Source organism: Watersipora subatra, chromosome 1, assembly GCF_963576615.1.
Source record: "Watersipora subatra chromosome 1, tzWatSuba1.1, whole genome shotgun sequence".
NCBI lineage: Eukaryota > Metazoa > Bryozoa > Gymnolaemata > Cheilostomatida > Watersiporidae > Watersipora > Watersipora subatra.
This window is the reverse complement of record NC_088708.1, coordinates 34,524,615-34,545,768: the sequence shown is the minus strand read 5'-3', so window position 1 is coordinate 34,545,768 and position 21,154 is coordinate 34,524,615. Positions and strand designations below refer to the sequence as shown.

Sequence of the window (21,154 nt, the reverse complement as noted above, 5' to 3'; positions counted from 1 at the left end):
TATCAATTTATCCTTAACTATCACCTGTCAGCATATCAATTTATCCTTAATTATCACCTGTCAGCATATCAGTTTATCTTTAATTATCACCTGTCAGCATATCAGTTTATCTTTAATTATCACCTGTCAGCATCTCAATTTATCCTTAATTATCACCTGTCAGCATATCAATTTATCCTTAATTATCACCTGTCAGCATGTCAATTTATCCTTAATTATCACCTGTCAGCATGTCAATTTATCCTTAATTATCACCTGTCAGCATATCAATTTATCCTTAATTATCACCTGTCAGCATCTCAATTTATCCTTAATTATCACCTGTCAGCATATCAATTTATCCTTAATTATCACCTGTCAGCATGTCAATTTATCCTTAATTATCACCTGTCAGCATATCAATTTATCCTTAATTATCACCTGTCAGCATATCCATTTACTTTAAATTATCACCTGTCAGCATATCAATTTATCCTTAATTATCACCTGTCAGCATATCAATTTATCCTTAATTATCACCTGTCAGCATCTCAATTTACTTTAAATTATCACCTGTCAGCATATCAATTTATCCTTAATTATCACCTGTCAGCATATCCATTTACTTTAAATTATCACCTGTCAGCATATCAATTTATCCTTAATTATCACCTGTCAGCATATCAATTTATCCTTAATTATCACCTGTCAGCATATCAATTTATCCTTAATTATCACCTGTCAGCATATCAATTTATCCTTAATTATCACCTGTCAGCATATCAATTTATCCTTAATTATCACCTGTCAGCATATCCATTTACTTTAAATTATCACCTGTCAGCATATCAATTTATCCTTAATTATCACCTGTCAGCATATCAATTTATCCTTAATTATCACCTGTCAGCATATCAATTTATTTTCAATTATCACCTGTCAGCATATCAATTTATCCTTAATTATCACCTGTCAGCATGTCAATTTATCCTTAATTATCACCTGTCAGCATGTCAATTTATCCTTAATTATCACCTGTCAGCATATCAATTTATCCTTAATTATCACCTGTCAGCATCTCAATTTATCCTTAATTATCACCTGTCAGCATATCAATTTATCCTTAATTATCACCTGTCAGCATGTCAATTTATCCTTAATTATCACCTGTCAGCATATCAATTTATCCTTAATTATCACCTGTCAGCATATCCATTTACTTTAAATTATCACCTGTCAGCATATCAATTTATCCTTAATTATCACCTGTCAGCATATCAATTTATCCTTAATTATCACCTGTCAGCATATCAATTTATCCTTAATTATCACCTGTCAGCATATCAATTTATCCTTAATTATCACCTGTCAGCATATCCATTTACTTTAAATTATCACCTGTCAGCATATCAATTTATCCTTAATTATCACCTGTCAGCATATCAATTTATCCTTAATTATCACCTGTCAGCATATCAATTTATTTTCAATTATCACCTGTCAGCATATCAATTTATCCTTAATTATCACCTGTCAGCATGTCAATTTATCCTTAATTATCACCTGTCAGCATGTCAATTTATCCTTAATTATCACCTGTCAGCATATCAATTTATCCTTAATTATCACCTGTCAGCATCTCAATTTATCCTTAATTATCACCTGTCAGCATATCAATTTATCCTTAATTATCACCTGTCAGCATGTCAATTTATCCTTAATTATCACCTGTCAGCATATCAATTTATCCTTAATTATCACCTGTCAGCATATCCATTTACTTTAAATTATCACCTGTCAGCATATCAATTTATCCTTAATTATCACCTGTCAGCATATCAATTTATCCTTAATTATCACCTGTCAGCATCTCAATTTACTTTAAATTATCACCTGTCAGCATATCAATTTATCCTTAATTATCACCTGTCAGCATATCCATTTACTTTAAATTATCACCTGTCAGCATATCAATTTATCCTTAATTATCACCTGTCAGCATATCAATTTATCCTTAATTATCACCTGTCAGCATATCAATTTATCCTTAATTATCACCTGTCAGCATATCAATTTATCCTTAATTATCACCTGTCAGCATATCAATTTATCCTTAATTATCACCTGTCAGCATATCCATTTACTTTAAATTATCACCTGTCAGCATATCAATTTATCCTTAATTATCACCTGTCAGCATATCAATTTATCCTTAATTATCACCTGTCAGCATATCAATTTATTTTCAATTATCACCTGTCAGCATATCAATTTATCCTTAATTATCACCTGTCAGCATATCAATTTATCCTTAATTATCACCTGTCAGCATATCCATTTACTTTAAATTATCACCTGTCAGCATATCAATTTATCCTTAATTATCACCTGTCAGCATATCAATTTATCCTTAATTATCACCTGTCAGCATCTCAATTTGTCTTGAATTATCACCTGTCAGCATATCAATTTATCCTTAATTATCACCTGTCAGCATATCAATTTATCTTTAATTATCACCTGTCAGCATATCAATTTATCCTTAACTATCACCTGTCAGCATATCAATTTATCCTTAATTATCACCTGTCAGCATATCAGTTTATCTTTAATTATCACCTGTCAGCATATCAGTTTATCTTTAATTATCACCTGTCAGCATCTCAATTTATCCTTAATTATCACCTGTCAGCATATCAATTTATCCTTAATTATCACCTGTCAGCATGTCAATTTATCCTTAATTATCACCTGTCAGCATATCAATTTATCCTTAATTATCACCTGTCAGCATATCCATTTACTTTAAATTATCACCTGTCAGCATATCAATTTATCCTTAATTATCACCTGTCAGCATATCAATTTATCCTTAATTATCACCTGTCAGCATCTCAATTTACTTTAAATTATCACCTGTCAGCATATCAATTTATCCTTAATTATCACCTGTCAGCATATCCATTTACTTTAAATTATCACCTGTCAGCATATCAATTTATCCTTAATTATCACCTGTCAGCATATCAATTTATCCTTAATTATCACCTGTCAGCATATCAATTTATCCTTAATTATCACCTGTCAGCATATCCATTTACTTTAAATTATCACCTGTCAGCATATCAATTTATCCTTAATTATCACCTGTCAGCATATCCATTTACTTTAAATTATCACCTGTCAGCATATCAATTTATCCTTAATTATCACCTGTCAGCATCTCAATTTATCCTTAATTATCACCTGTCAGCATATCAATTTATCCTTAATTATCACCTGTCAGCATGTCAATTTATCCTTAATTATCACCTGTCAGCATGTCAATTTATCCTTAATTATCACCTGTCAGCATATCAATTTATCCTTAATTATCACCTGTCAGCATCTCAATTTATCCTTAATTATCACCTGTCAGCATATCAATTTATCCTTAATTATCACCTGTCAGCATATCAGTTTATCTTTAATTATCACCTGTCAGCATATCAGTTTATCTTTAATTATCACCTGTCAGCATCTCAATTTATCCTTAATTATCACCTGTCAGCATATCAATTTATCCTCAATTATCACCTGTCAGCATGTCAATTTATCCTTAATTATCACCTGTCAGCATATCCATTTACTTTAAATTATCACCTGTCAGCATATCCATTTACTTTAAATTATCACCTGTCAGCATATCCATTTACTTTAAATTATCACCTGTCAGCATATCCATTTATCCTTAATTATCACCTGTCAGCATATCAATTTATCCTTAATTATCACCTGTCAGCATATCAATTTATCCTTAATTATCACTGGTGATGAAATCATATTAAATTTTATCTAGAAGATAAAATTTACAATACAATAACTTACAATACAATGCATGGAAGCAAAAACTAGCTTTAACAAGACCTAGTACTGCCTTTTAAGGTCACAAATACTGCTTTATAAAGGAGAGAAAGGTCACAAATACTGCTTTTTAAAGGAGAGAAAGGTCACTAATACAACATCTCAAGTTGGAGGTTTTATTGCCCAAGCAAATCTCGATAAAAATTGGACAAATTTGTTGAAAATTATACATTTATAAATACACTCATGTATGTTAGAATTGCACAATTAAAATGATTTTGCTGTAGAACATTGTGGTTGCTGGACAAAATCCAAACGAGGCTGTTAATATTTGACAATTTATCTTTTACCTATATATATAAATCTCAGTGTTCGTTTGTCTGTCTGTCATTCGTGTGTCTAGTTATAGCGATAAAGTTGTAGGAACGAAACATCTGCTTCGGACTGGAATTGAACTTGGAACCTCAAGCTCTGTAGACTGGCGTACTATCCACTACTCTACACATCTAACAAACCATACTATGGAATATTTGCGCACATCGTACTTATTGAATAGAGGTTTGTATAATGTAAGTGTCGCAAGAGGCAGATACGAAAAGCCAGTTGACTTTACCTTTAAGCACTCCATTTTAAGGGTAATACATCCATTGAGAGAGTCTGTAACCCAAACATCATTCGCTACAGCCCAGTCCTGCACCATTCCCTTGACAATTTCATTGCATGGAAGGATGAGCATGTGTGAGCCTGTATTACTGCACTGTTGTCTAGCACTCGTCCAAGTGTAGCTACTTGGAGAGAAATACAGGTAGTAGCCATTGTTGCCATCTTCGTCTGTGTTTAGTAATATTCCGCCTACAAAGCAAATAATTGCGCACTGCAAACTTTGCACATTTGCAACTCATGCAAAAATTATTTACCCAGCAGGTTTGCATAAAACTTGCATTAATTGACCCAGACAGTAAGCAAACTAATACCAGATGGAAAGTCTGGGAAGAGAAAAACAGAGCATAAACAGGAGTGACAAATCAAAGAGTATAGATACAGCTGGAAATTGGACAGGCATAAAGGTAGACAGTTGGAGGATGTGCGAACATAAAGTAGACAGCCAGAAAGTGAAATTTGAAAAGTGAAAAACTGAAGAACAGAGAGAGTATCAGAGGGCAAATGCTTAAGAATGTACAAACAGAGAGCGGAAAGTCAGAAAATGGACAGACAGAGAGTGGACAGTTGGAGAGTGGACAGTAGCAAGAAAGTAGACAGTAGCAAGAAAGTAGACAGTAGTGAGAGAATGGACAGTAGCAAGAGAGTGGACAGACAAAGAGCGGACAGTCGGAGAGTGCACAACCAGAGAGCGGGCGGACAGACAGAGAGCGGACAGACAGAGAGCAGACAGTTGGAGAGCGGACAGACAGAAAGTGGACAGACAGAGAATGCACAGTCAGAGAGCGGACAGACAGAGAGCGGACAGTTGGAGAGCGGACAGACAGAAAGTGGACAGACATAGAATGCACAGTCAGAGAGCGGACAGACAGAGAGCGGACAGGCAGAGAGCGGACAGACAGAGAGCGGACAGACAGAGAGCGGACAGACAGAGAGCAGACAGTTGGAGAGCGGACAGACAGAAAGTGGACAGACATAGAATGCACAGTCAGAGAGCGGACAGACAGAGAGCAAACAGTTGGAGAGCGGACAGACAGAAAGTGGACAGACATAGAATGCACAGTCAGAGAGCGGACAGACAGAGAGCGGACAGGCAGAGAGCGAACACACAGAAAGTGGACAGACATAGAATGCACAGTCAGAGAGCGGACAGACAGAGAGCAGACAGTTGGAGAGCGGACAGACAGAAAGTGGACAGACATAGAATGCACAGTCAGAGAGCGGACAGACAGAGAGCGGACAGGCAGAGAGCGGACAGACAGAGAGCGAACAGACAGAGAGCGGACAGACAGAGGGCAGACAGACAGAAAGTGAAGTCAGGGAGTGAACAGCCAGAGAGTGGACAGCCAGGTCTGCTAGAAAATATTGATCTTCTAGAAGAAAATGCTTCAGACTAATTACCACTATTTGCTATCTCATTTAGTTGCCATTATTGACAAATTCAAAAGTGAAAGAATAATTTTCTCAGAATAGGTTTTGTACGGGATGGGTTAGTATTTTTGGTGAGTTAGTATAAACCCTACTTGAGGTAAAAGCACTTAGTTTATGGTTGCCTAAGATTGCTACAAAATTAAAACTTGTTGTTATGAAAACAAATCATGGAGATGTTTCAATGCTTTACACAGTTTAATAAAACTTGCACTTGGGATAAGCCTAGTGTTGTGCTGTACAACACTAGGCTTATCCCAGTGTTCGAAATGGGGGTACGCAGGGGTACGGCGTACCCCTAAGAAGAATTGGGGGTACTCCCTGGGAAGCGTACCCCTGTTATACAGACAGGCTTCACTGTTATACAGACAGTGAAGCCTATTGCCATTAAGACCGACAGCAGCTGTATACTCACAGTAACTGTAACTGTACTAAGTTTAATACGAAAACATATGATAGCTGTATATAAAACCATACAGGCAAAGGTGCATAAGCTGTAACTGTATATATACAATGGCGGTAAACATAAATGTACATTAGCTGTACAAACGACGTGCCATAACCATGTGTAAGCAAACATCAACTGTACCCAAGAATATACATAAGTGGTACCGGTACACATAGATGTGTGGTAGATGTACAGTTACCTTCATATAAGTTTGCTCGTATCTTATTAAAATGCGGTAAAATCGGAATGAAGTGAAATATTCACAACTTTTTTTCACCGAACTTATATTAGCTCGAGTTCATTACACCAGAAACAGTGCGCGTTTTCGAAACGAGAAAACCTTGCTATTGATTGAACCTCGCTAGTTCTTCAGTTAGCTTTTCGCTATTATAACGGATCAACTAGATTATTATGTCAAAAGCCTGGGAACCGATCAGTTTTCTGTCAACCGACACAATCGACAGGCGCTTGTGTCGGCCGCCCTGTAGAATCCTCGAATAGCTCGGATTCTTCTCTTGTGTTTTGGACGGTAGTTTTGAATAAATTCTTGCTTATTATTCTAGTTTCTTCATTGTTTTTTCAATTCATGATGAAACGGCATGGGCCAATAGATAAATTATTTAAAGGTAAGTAAAAATTAGTGACTGTCATGAATTTAGAGTCTGTATTTAAGAAAATGGTGAGTGACTGAGCTTATCATATAATAATATTCATGGTAGCTTGGGGATGGGACTGTATTGTGTCTGGGGGTCTGTGTTGACTGTCCATAGGGTTTCTTGACTCACTCACATCACAACCTGGAGTCTCTGTAGTCATAGAGCACCCAGGTTGTGCAGCTAAGCCCACTTTTAATTCCTTACTGAACACAACACAAGGTCAGTGAGTGTCTGGTCCTCCCAGTCATCTTTTCAATCCAAATAAGTACTGTATGTGAAAAACTGGCGGAAAAGAGGTCACCATTCAGCCAGTGACACTATGTCAGTGAAAAAGAAAACGCCAGAAGGTAGTGACAACTACTATGCACATGTTTATGCTTTGTTATAGGTGATAGCTTGCTTTGTAAGCCAGTGGGTTCCTTAAATAGATGATAGCTCGCTGTAGGGTTGTCACTTTCATTACAGAGATAGCATGTTGCAATTGTCTTGTAACTTGAACAGATGCATACTGTTGTGCTTTCATTCAATAGATGATAGCTTGCTATGAGGTAGCTCACAGTATATCTTCCTCACCATTCTTGCTCAGACTGTTTATTATTTCAGGGAAATTTCCCGTATCAATCCCATTCTGCTGTTTAGACCTTGTTTTGCATCATTTGTCAGCATGTGAATGGTCATACGATACTCTGTTCATGTATTACAACATGTCTTGTTGTTTTTTCATTCAGGTTATGTATGTAAAATAAACATTTTTATTACATGCATGCTGTGGTAAGTTATATTTTAAGTTATGGAAAACAGCATCATTAGGAGCATTCATGCTAAAAAATTTTCTGGGGAGTACCCCCAGACCCCCTCTACCGAGAGGGTGTAGCGCCTCTCTCGGACTCACTCTGCAAGCGGCGAGCAGGGCCGTTAGCCCTGGACACCACCGTCCTAGCATGACAGAGTACCCTCAAGAATCCCTCTCCACTTCAGACACTGTACTTGTACACATACAGAAGCTGTTATACAGACAGTGAAGCCTATTGTTGTACATATACAGAAGCTGTTATACAGACAGTGAAGCCTATTGTTGTACACATACAGAAGCTGTTATACAGACAGTGAAGCCTATTGTTGTACACATACAGAAACTGTTATACAGACAGTCAAGCCTATTGTTGTACATATACAGAAGCTATTATACAGACAGTGAAGCCTATTGTTGTACACACATATAAGCTGCTATACAGACAGTGAAGCCTATTGTTGTATACATACATAAGCTGTTATACAGACAGTGAAACCTAGTGTTGTACACATACAGAAGCTGTTATACAGACAGTGAAGCCTATTGCCATTAAGACCGACAGCAGCTGTATACTCACAGTAACTGTAACTGTACTAAGTTTAATACGAAAACATATGATAGCTGTATATAAAACCATACAGGCAAAGGTGCATAAGCTGTAACTGTATATATACAATAGCGGTAAACATAAATGTACATTAGCTGTACAAACGACGTGCCATAACCATGTGTAAGCAAACATCAACTGTACCCAAGAATATTACATAAGTGGTACCGGTACACATAGATGTGTGGTAGATGTACAGTAGCTACAGGCAGATACATTCGGAGGAGGTGCCTATTAGATGCCCAGTCGCTGTACAAACATCATATGTAGTCATGGGAAACAATAAATAGTAGAGGCCTAAAAACATAAACTTGTAGTACATGTAGTACAATTCTAGGTGTCTATTCTAGGTGTCTATTCTAGGTGTCTATTCTAGGTGTCTACTCTAGGTGTCTATTCTAGGTGTCTATTCTAGGTGTCTGTTCTAGGTGTCTATTCTAGGTGTCTATTCTAGGTGTCTATTCTAGGTGTCTACTCTAGGTGTCTATTCTAGGTGTCTATTCTAGGTGTCTATTCTAGGTGTCTATTCTAGGTGTCTATTCTAGGTGTCTATTCTAGGTGTCTATTCTAGGTGTCTGTTCTAGGTGTCTATTCTAGGTGTATGTTCTAGCCTCAAGTCAAAGGCAATTAAATGTATGAAATACCGAACAAGAAGGGCTTTTCTCAACAGAAACAGAAAGTTTTCTTAGTAAGTCAATAAATTGAGGATGTCTGTTTCAATACAACAAAGACAAACAAATCATTCGGAATAGCTACTGTCTGAATATAGGTCTAACTTTGAAGCCATAAATGTTAATTCTTTGAACGATTTTAATATTATGTACCTTTTACTAACAGAAATGTGATTGGTTTTTAGATTAGCTCACTACACTTCCTAATAGGGCTATTGGAAGCGCTTTTAGACTATGAGACTTGGACATTAAGTGGTTTCTCAGGTGAATTTACATGAGAGTGGAAATGAGACAGACTTCAATCTGCAATTAGTTCCTTCATCAACACTAGTTTAATGCCACTATAGATTGAAAATCAGGTTTTGATGTGAACTAAAACAGTTGCTCTCCTCTGGTCACGTAAGTTTTGTCCAGAGCGGCTTATACCAAGAGTTAGGATGCCAAGGTTAATAATACAGAAAATGCTGCTTAATCACATTTTTATTACAAACACATGCTATTACAAACACAGGCTTTTATGATTATGAACACACACTGCTATGAACCCACCCTGTTACGAACACACACTGCTACGAACACACGCTGTTATGAACCCACCCTGTTATGAACACACGCTGCTACGAACACACGCTGCTACGAACACAGGCTGCTACGAAAACACGTTGTCACGAACACTGATTGCTACGAACACACGCTGCTACGAACACACACTACTACGTAGGCATCTATACATATAACACACCTATAATTACCTCTATAAATATAAAAGTATATTATTTGTGGACATTATAGTAGCACACTAAAATTGGTCAGGTTTCACAGCACTTGCCATTAGAATCATCAGATCTGGCGCAACAATAATAAAAATAGCTATGATAAGCATATCATAAGAAGGAACAAAGGCTTTGGGTTGGCTATTCATTACTGTAAGCTAATTGCCCCTCCAGTGCTGATAGGTCTGCCAACAACTAGTATATGTATAAGGAAAATATGTGAGATCTCCCAATGTATATTTATTATAGTATGACACTGCTGCAGGGTGAGTACAGTGTGACACTGCTGCAGGGTGAGTACAGTGTGACACTGCTGCAGGGTGAGGACAGTGTGACACTGCTGCAGGGTGAGTACTGTGTGACACTGCTGCAGGGTGAGTACAGTGTGACACTGCTGCAGGGTGAGTACAGTGTGACACTGCTGCAGGGTGAGTACAGTGTGACACTGCTGCAGGGTGAGGACAGTGTGACACTGCTGCAGGGTGAGTACTGTGTGACACTGCTGCGGGGTGAGTACCGTGTGACACTGCTGCAGGGCGAGTACTGTGTGACACAACTGCAGGATGAGTACAGTGTGACACAGCTGCAGGGTGAGTACTATGTGACACTGCTGCAGGGTGAGTACAGTGTGACACTGCTGCAGGGTGAGTACTGTGTGACACTGCTGCAGGGTGAGTACAGTGTGACACTGCTGCAGGGTGAGTACAGTGTGACACTGCTGCAGGGTGAGTACTGTGTGACACTGCTGCAGGGTGAGTACAGTGTGACACTGCTGCAGGGTGAGATATATTGCTGCACACCCTTATGTCAATGGTCTTTGAGTTTGAACAAGTACACATATTGGTTTTGTGAGTATGAGTGTGGGTACACATATTGGAGAGTGAGGCGGAGTGTGAGGCGGAGTGTGAGGCGGAGTGTGAGGCGGAGTGTGAGGCGGAGTGTGAGGCGGAGTGTGAGGCGGAGTGTGAGGCGGAGTGTGAGGCGGAGTGTGAGGCGGAGTGTGAGGCGGAGTGTGAGGCGGAGTGTGAGGCGGAGTGTGAGGCGGAGTGTGAGGCGGAGTGTGAGGCGGAGTGTGAGGCGGAGTGTGAGGCGGAGTGTGAGGCGGAGTGTGAGGCGGAGTGTGAGGCGGAGTGTGAGGCGGAGTGTGAGGCGGAGTGTGAGGCGGAGTGTGAGGCGGAGTGTGAGGCGGAGTGTGAGGCGGAGTGTGAAGCAATGTTTATAGATTAACTTACACCATTGAAATGATGAAAACGAAAATAATATCAATATACAGTAAAGCTGTTACATCAAGTGTCAATTTGAAGTAATTTTGTCTTCATAAGTTTGAATGAAATCCTTTCTTGAAATAATCAGATTCAAGCAGAAGTGTCTAGGATGTCTATAGTCGCACTTTAGCAAAGAGATCAATAGAATGTAGATGCGTATCGCCGCAACTCGAACTGATATAAATAACGTGAAAGACAGATAGCCCGTCTCTCCTGAGCAGTTCAACCAGTTTTATAGAATTTAATCTTGAAACATCTTGGCAGTCAGACCATCTCAAACATTTAAAACAATCTCAGATGATAGAAAAGCACGGATAATTTCTGATAAAATCTACTACAATTTTGTAAATAAGTTTATTTGTAAGACCAGGTTTAATTGCACTCATCTGTTACTCAGAAAAGAATAATTGCAATATCCTCAATCTGCTTGGCAGGTCTGCAATATCCTCAATCCGCTTGGCAGGTCTATTAACGTGTTATCATTGCCAACAAGTCAGTAGGCTATTAATCAGCTACCTATATTTATAAAACCAGATAGCTACATGGCAGTATTTACTCCTACAAGGATGTCCGCCGAACTTGGCTCCATCATGATATCGCAGACAGATTTCCCACCGCTGTCAGCTGTCAATGTATATAAACCGATGACAGGTTATAGCACTTACAATGCGCAATGTCGAGACATCTGCTGCACCAAATGATGGCCAACAGAGTTCATTTGCAACTCCCTCTGTATAATATTTAACAAACGGTTTAATAAAGGCTTCATACAGAGCAAGCTGTTGTATCTCCTTGATAGCGTTGACATATGAATATATTATGCGATATGTCAAATGGTAGAGTTGACATTTGGTAAAAAGCTGGAGAAATGTCAACTGGGAAGGAAGTCATCAGGGAAATGAAAGGACGACTATTTGCAATGTCACTACATTTGAACTGCAATGCGTTTGACGAACAGAATAGGTATTGAGCAAACGGAACAGGTTGCAAGCACAAGATCCCAACTGTATGCGAAATGATAGACTTTAGTATAAAACTGGCTGTCAATTATATGATCAACTATAAACATTAGAAATATACACCTTGTCAACTATATGATCAACTATAAACATTAGAAATATACACCTTGTTAACTATATGATCAACTATAAACATTAGAAATAAACACCTTGTTAACTATATGATCAACTATAAACATTAGAAATAAACACCTTGTTAACTATATGATCAACTATAAACATTAGAAATAAACACCTTGTTAACTATATGATCAACTATAAACATTAGAAATAAACACCTTGTCAACTATATGATCAACTATAAACATTAGAAATAAACACCTTGTTAACTATATGATCAACTATAAACATTAGAAATATACACCTTGTTAACTATATGATCAACTATAAACATTAGAAATAAACACCTTGTTAACTATATGATCAACTATAAACATTAGAAATAAACACCTTGTCAACTATATGATCAACTATAAACATTAGAAATATACACCTTGTTAACTATTATGATCAACTATAAACATTAGAAATAAACACCTTGTTAACTATATGATCAACTATAAACATTAGAAATAAACACCTTGTCAACTATATGATCAACTATAAACATTAGAAATAAACACCTTGTTAACTATATGATCAACTATAAACATTAGAAATAAACACCTTGTCAACTATATGATCAACTATAAACATTAGAAATAAACACCTTGTCAACTATATGATCAACTATAAACATTAGAAATATACACCTTGTTAACTATTATGATCAACTATAAACATTAGAAATAAACACCTTGTTAACTATATGATCAACTATAAACATTAGAAATAAACACCTTGTCAACTATATGATCAACTATAAACATTAGAAATAAACACCTTGTTAACTATATGATCAACTATAAACATTAGAAATAAACACCTTGTTAACTATATGATAAACTATAAACATTAGAAATAAACACCTTGTTAACTATATGATAAACTATAAACATTAGAAATAAACACCTTGTTAACTATATGATAAACTATAAACATTAGAAATAAACACCTTGTTAACTATATGATCAACTATAAACATTAGAAATAAACACCTTGTTAACTATATGATAAACTATAAACATTAGAAATAAACACCTTGTTAACTATATGATAAACTATAAACATTAGAAATAAACACCTTGTTAACTATATGATCAACTATAAACATTAGAAATAAACACCTTGTTAACTATATGATCAACTATAAACATTAGAAATATACACCTTGTTAACTATATGATCAACTATAAACATTAGAAATAAACACCTTGTCAACTATATGATCAACTATAAACATTAGAAATAAACACCTTGTTAACTATATGATAAACTATAAACATTAGAAATAAACACCTTGTTAACTATATGATCAACTATAAACATTAGAAATAAACACCTTGTTAACTATATGATCAACTATAAACATTAGAAATAAACACCTTGTTAACTATATGATCAACTATAAACATTAGAAATATACACCTTGTTAACTATATGATCAACTATAAACATTAGAAATAAACACCTTGTCAACTATATGATCAACTATAAACATTAGAAATATACACCTTGTTAACTATATGATCAACTATAAACATTAGAAATAAACACCTTGTTAACTATATGATCAACTATAAACATTAGAAATAAACACCTTGTCAACTATATGATAAACTATAAACATTAGAAATATACACCTTGTTAACTATATGATAAACTATAAACATTAGAAATAAACACCTTGTTAACTATATGATCAACTATAAACATTAGAAATAAACACCTTGTTAACTATTATGATCAACTATAAACATTAGAAATAAACACCTTGTTAACTATATGATAAACTATAAACATTAGAAATAAACACCTTGTTAACTATATGATCAACTATAAACATTAGAAATAAACACCTTGTTAACTATTATGATCAACTATAAACATTAGAAATAAACACCTTGTTAACTATATGATAAACTATAAACATTAGAAATAAACACCTTGTTAACTATATGATAAACTATAAACATTAGAAATAAACACCTTGTTAACTATATGATCAACTATAAATATTAGAAATAAACACCTTGTTAACTATATGATCAACTATAAACATTAGAAATAAACACCTTGTTAACTATATGATCAACTATAAACATTAGAAATAAACACCTTGTTAACTATATGATAAACTATAAACATTAGAAATAAACACCTTGTTAACTATATGATCAACTATAAACATTAGAAATAAACACCTTGTTAACTATTATGATCAACTATAAACATTAGAAATAAACACCTTGTTAACTATATGATAAACTATAAACATTAGAAATAAACACCTTGTTAACTATTATGATCAACTATAAACATTAGAAATAAACACCTTGTTAACTATATGATCAACTATAAACATTAGAAATAAACACCTTGTTAACTATTATGATCAACTATAAACATTAGAAATAAACACCTTGTTAACTATATGATAAACTATAAACATTAGAAATAAACACCTTGTTAACTATATGATAAACTATAAACATTAGAAATAAACACCTTGTTAACTATATGATCAACTATAAATATTAGAAATAAACACCTTGTTAACTATATGATCAACTATAAACATTAGAAATAAACACCTTGTTAACTATTATGATCAACTATAAACATTAGAAATAAACACCTTGTTAACTATATGATAAACTATAAACATTAGAAATAAACACCTTGTTAACTATATGATCAACTATAAATATTAGAAATAAACACCTTGTTAACTATATGATCAACTATAAACATTAGAAATAAACACCTTGTTAACTATATGATCAACTATAAACATTAGAAATAAACACCTTGTTAACTATATGATCAACTATAAACATTAGAAATAAACACCTTGTTAACTATATGATAAACTATAAACATTAGAAATATACACCCATTAAATAATAGGAAGCGTTCTAAGGTAAGAAAGCCTAAGGTATAAATGTTACATTTTGAATGTACAAGTACGGCAGCAAGAGAGAGGAATTACAGTTAAGATTGAGACAGGTAGAGAGCTTCTAGTTGAGACGTTAGAACCAGGGGAATAATCACTTACTGCCAATGATGAAAAGATTCCTTGACCTCAAAAAGTTTTCACAAATTTATGATACACAGAGTACTCCAAACTTCAATTTCACTACCAAAGATTATACACAAACCAAAGATGTTGCCAAAGTACTCCCAGTAAAGGAAGTTTCCAAAAAAGACATGAAGTTGGTGGTGACAAAACGCCTTCTTCAATTGGTAATTCAATTTTCCCTGAGAACAAGTGGCGCAGCTTTAACAAAATGACTTGTTGAGTGATGTGAAACTTTTCAAATGTCTTTTGGCATCTGGAGGAAATGGAAAGTTTTTTGCTGGCAGACTTTAATCTTTTTTATTGAAAGGCTATCGAAGGAAAATATTTCTGAACTCTCCAGTATGATTTAAATTCCAAAGTCGCTGTTGAACCAAAGAACCCAATGGCAATTTCCAGGAATCCAAAGTGTGCGAAGGTTGATGAAGTTGATGAATGATGAATTTGTTTTTTGACTGAATTGTAAAATGACTTGTAACGATTTATTTCCATAATATTGAGTCTAGGAAAGGCATAGATGGGAAAACTCTCAATTTATTTTGGGCAGCAAAGTGTTAGGTTTCAAAAAATCTTGAATTAAAACCAAATAAAAACTTAGGTCTAGATGATTTTTTTAAATTTGTGTCTCAGTTTCAGCACAGGTTAAAATGGTGGGAGTGGCTTTAACACCCAGTAATGTGGATATGCTACAGCTAGTAGTAATCAATGAATGAAAACAAAACAAGCCAATAGCGATCTAGCCATAGACTTTTTAACTATACTATTAACTATATTAAAGTATAGTTAATAGGCCTATGGATCTAGCTTAGAGCACTATCTAATGCTTAATTATTACTGAGGTCCAGGTCTCCAATAGCCTGACTATACGATGATGCCCTGGATGCATATTCCAGCATGTGCTATACTGGCTGTATTTTTTCCAATAACTAGAGCTGACTATCTGATTCATTACTGAGCACTGGGCATTTTTATATGAGTTTACTACTGTATGCGGGCATTAGGCATTACGCGGATAATAAAATAGTTACCCAATGAATTTGGGTAGCTTACCCGGTAAGCTAGTTATCTAAAGTAGTCTAAATATTTTCTATAAGCTATAATGATAGCCGTGAAACCAACTTGATGTTACTCGTAATGAAATATATGGCCAATGGTATTTTGAGAAAAAAGCAATTATAAATGAATTTAGCTTACTAAAGATACTTAAGCTAAGTTTTAGCATGTATTTTACCAAACATCAACCTTATCATCAACTAAAATTTTAACACCGATATGTTTCCGGTTTCGTTTTCATTATAACTGAACACTGACAGGTTCATTTCATTAGAACCTGTCAGTGTTCATGACTAACAACTCCTACTATCATGATGAACCTGTCAGTGTTTATAACTAACAACTCCTACTATCATGATGAACCTGTCAGTGTTCATGACTAACAACTCCTACTATCATGATGAACTAGTCAGTGTTCATGACTAACAACTCCTACTATCATGATGAACCTGTCAGTGTTCATGACTAACAACTCCTACTATCATGATGAACTAGTCAGTGTTCATGACTAACAACTCCTACTATCATGATGAACCTGTCAGTGTTCATGACTAACAACTCCTACTACCATGATGAACCTGTCAGTGTTTATGACTAATAGCTCCAGCTATCATGATGAATCTGTCAGTGTTTATAACTAACAACTCATACTATCATCCTGGATGATTTACCTTACTTTCTAAGCTTTGCATCCACTGACATTTATTTTGTGACTATCAATGCCAAGATTTTTAAAGGAAAATTTGGAAGCTCCAGAACTGCAAAAGCTGGAAAGACATCCAGCAACATGGGACGTGTGAAGACTGTGAATAGAAGTGTGAAGACTGAGTAGAAGTGTGAAGACTGTGAGTAGAAGTGTGAAGACTGAGTAGAAGTGTGAAGACTGAGTAGAAGTGTGAAGACTGAGTAGAAGTGTGAAGACTGAGTAGAAGCGTGAAGACTGAGTAGAAGTGTGAAGACTGAGTAGAAGTGTGAAGACTGAGTAGAAGTGTGAAAACTGAGTAGAAGTGTGAAGACTGAGTAGAAGTGTGAAGACTGAGTAGAAGTGTGAAGACTGAGTAGAAGCGTGAAGACTGAGTAGAAGTGTGAAGACTGAGTAGAAGTGTGAAGACTGAGTAGAAGTGTGAAGACTGTGAGTAGAAGTGTGAAAACTGAGTAGAAGTGTGAAGACTGTGAGTAGAAGTGTGAAGACTGAGTAGAAGTGTGAAGACTGAGTAGAAGTGTGAAGACTGAGTAGAAGTGTGAAGACTGAGTAGAAGCGTGAAGACTGTGAGTAGAAGTGTGAAGACTGAGTAGAAGTGTGAAGACTGAGTAGAAGTGTGAAGACTGAGTAGAAGTGTGAAGACTGAGTAGAAGTGTGAAGACTGAGTAGAAGTGTGAAGACTGAGTAGAAGTGTGAAGACTGAGTAGAAGTGTGAAGACTGAGTAGAAGTGTGAAGACTGTGAGTAGAAGTTTGAAGGAGGGAGTGAAAATGCAAAGAAAAACAAAAACAGGAATGTTGAGGTCAAAACTGTTAATAGAACTTGCGAGTCACATAATTGGTTGTTGCGACAGACAATCTAAAGTTTTTAGCAGAGGCAATGATTATTTTCTGAATGTCTTATGAACCCGAACATACGCAAAAAAAATCCATATTTATAATGAATGTGCCATGCTATATTCAAGCAATCTCAAGACACTCACACCAAGCCCAATAACTGAATTGATGAATTGATATGGTATTGGAAGTAAGAACCTGCAGCATAAAGACTATGTAAACATGCCAGTAATATTGGTTAGTAATATTGGTTAGTAATATTGGTTAGTAGTATTGGTTAGTAATATTGGTTAGTAATATTGGTTAATCAACAGCAGCCGTCAAGCAGTCGGCAGTAAATATGAAGAGCTGTAGTGGGCTCCCAAAGATGATGCGAAAAATTGTGTTTAATGTAGCAAATACCTTTATTTGAATGTCCATCTCTATTTGAGTGCCACTATGGGAGAAGAGTTGAAAAATAGAACGCCACCCTTTAACTGAACACGACTTCTATTTGAAAGATGCTATTTGAGATTTTTAATCCTTACGAACCCATAATAGCGAGTGATTAATAGAAAAGTGTCCACAAAACAGTACTAATAATGAGTCGATTACGTCAATAACGATTAATTCAATTGTTGTTTTTGTTCATATCAAAGTCCGTTTTCCAACTCTAAGTCTTTAGGTTTTTACGTTCCAAAATTTGAATACAACACCATAAAAATATTTACTAACTGTATCAGACTGATAATAGTTCCTTTTTTAATGCAGTCTTGATACTTCGATGTATGTGGGAAAAGGTTTTCGCATTTACGATGGAAAATGTGATACTACATATTTTGAGGCTATTTTGATTACACGCGGTTTCTCCCCATTTGCGCCAGAGGTTTCTATTTAAGATTGCATCACAAATAAGTTTTACTCTACTAAAAAATTGTTTCGAAGCTAATATCGACTAGCTCAGCTGTGCAGAAGACGAGTTAAGGTCAGAAGGCATTGTGGAAGGTATTGAACAGCCAGTAGACTATGAAATGGTTCCAAACAGAAGCAACAATGAGAACGCAACTGGCCGAGCAAACGATGCAAATATTTTTGTTTTAAAAATGTTAATATTTGTTTTAAAATGTTAATTTTTGTTTCTGCATGTATTAAAATTATTTTTGTTCATGTCACTTATATTTGAATATATGCTTGCAGCATTTTATAGATCATTATTATTATAAAACTTATAAATTTGTGGTTTTATGGCATTATTTGATAGGATGATTGCGGTAATCTGAACTCAGCCTACAATGGCTCGACGCTTGTAACTCTTCTTCTATTGCACATAAAAAGCCAGTTTTGGCTGCAAACTGTAGCAAATATATCAATGAGTGCAATGAACTTTTATGCAATTTTGTTAAATACGGCTATAAAAATGAAAATATACCTCCAAATTTAAAATGAAATAAAAAACTTTAAAGCTCAAACAAATTGCTATAAGATCATCGTAGGTTAATTGTAAGTACTAGATACCAACTGGAAAAGATGTTTATCAGCTTTCTCATGCATATTTATTTAGAGAGTTAGATTAAAACAAGTTGGAGGTAAGTTAAAGTAAGTTAACATATTTATTGCATCCAAAAGGGTTAATGTCACATCGCCCGAAGGAGAATGCAAAATATGGGCGACATTCGATTCGCCCGTGAAAGGGTTAACTAATTTATCTTCTTAACATTCTGACGAGGTGTTTGGAAAATACGTCACCCTTTACTTCTAATAAAGCGCCACTCTAAGGTAAGGGTTGAAAAATAGAGCGCCAAAAAAGGTTTTACGGTAGTTGAGACTGTCCAATGAAAAGGCTGAGATAGTTTGTTTGTCACCAAATACAAACAGTTAATGCTAGGACCTGATGCTTGCTGAAGGATATCTGAGGGATAATTAATGCCACAACTAGCCACAAGCAGCGCAGCTGGCATTCAAATCTCTGTCACAGATGCTAATGAAATAAGCAGGGATGTTAGTTGTAATAAGCCTCCAAGGAAGTGCATTTCTTTAAAGCATAGGATTCTCGAAATTCATGTAAACACACATATGCTATACACGGGCCCTCATAACCATATATGCATATACACGGGCCCTCATAACCATATATGTATGTCATACACGGGCCCTCATAACCATATATGTATGTCATACACGGGCCCTCAAAACCATATATGTATGTCATACACGGGCCCTCATAATCATATATGTATGTCATGCATGGGCCCTCATAACCATATATGTATGTAATACACGGGCCCTCATAACCATTTATGTATGTCATACATGGGCCCTCATAATCATATATGTATGCGATACACAGGCCCTCATAACCATATATGTATGTCATACACGGGCCCTCATAACCATATATGTATACTATAAATGGGCCCTCATAACCATATATGTATCTCATAAACAGTGGCTCTCATAGCCATATGCCACAAAACCTTTATTTGAATGCCATGGCCCAATATTTCAATCCTTAGCCTATGACGTATAGTGGCGCACAAATAGAGTCTGGCGTTGTATTTTTCAAATAGCTCGCCAGGATTTTGGGAAATTAAATTTAATACTTTTACGGGTGAAGCAAATGTAACCCTTTTAGATGCAAAAAATCTGCAAACTTACCTCCAACTTGTCATAGATCTCTAAATACATATGCATTGAGAAACTGAGAAATATCTCTACCAGTTGATATCTATTGCTTGCAATTAACATGCGATGATATTACAGCCTGCACACTACTTTGCAATTTGTTGGAGCTTTCAATTTTTTATTTCATTCTAAATTTGAAGGCATATTTTTATTTAGAACTATATTTAATGTTGGATAAAAGCTCATTGCACTCATTAATATTTGCTCCAGTTGGCAGCAGAAACTGGCTTTTTATGTGCGAAAGAAGAGGAGTTATGAACGTTGATTAATTGTAAGTCAAGATAACTGCAATAATGCTATCCAACAACATGCTATAAATATGCCAATTTATAAGTTATATAATAATAATCTACATTATCAAATGCTGCAAATATATATTCAAAAACAAGTGACATAAACAAACCATACTTATAACACATGCAAGGATTATATGAATAATCCATGTGTGATTATATGAATAATTCAATATGAATAATTCTACGCAGAAACAAAAATTAACATTTTTGAAACAGAATTGTTTGTATCGTTTGCTTAGCCAGTTGGGTAATATGATTTCTGGCTGTTTGATACATTTCACAACGT

At 35.4% G+C, this 21,154-nt stretch overlaps 1 protein-coding gene across 1 annotated transcript in view; it reads right to left on the bottom strand.

The window, feature by feature from the left end:
* LOC137404652 (uncharacterized) overlaps positions 1-21,154 on the bottom strand; it is a 38,779-nt gene that overhangs the window by 16,214 nt on the left and 1,411 nt on the right. Inside the window, exon 2 of the mRNA XM_068090880.1 lies at positions 4,436-4,674. Coding sequence (XP_067946981.1) covers positions 4,436-4,674 — 239 coding nt within the window. The remainder of the gene's footprint in view (positions 1-4,435; positions 4,675-21,154) is intronic.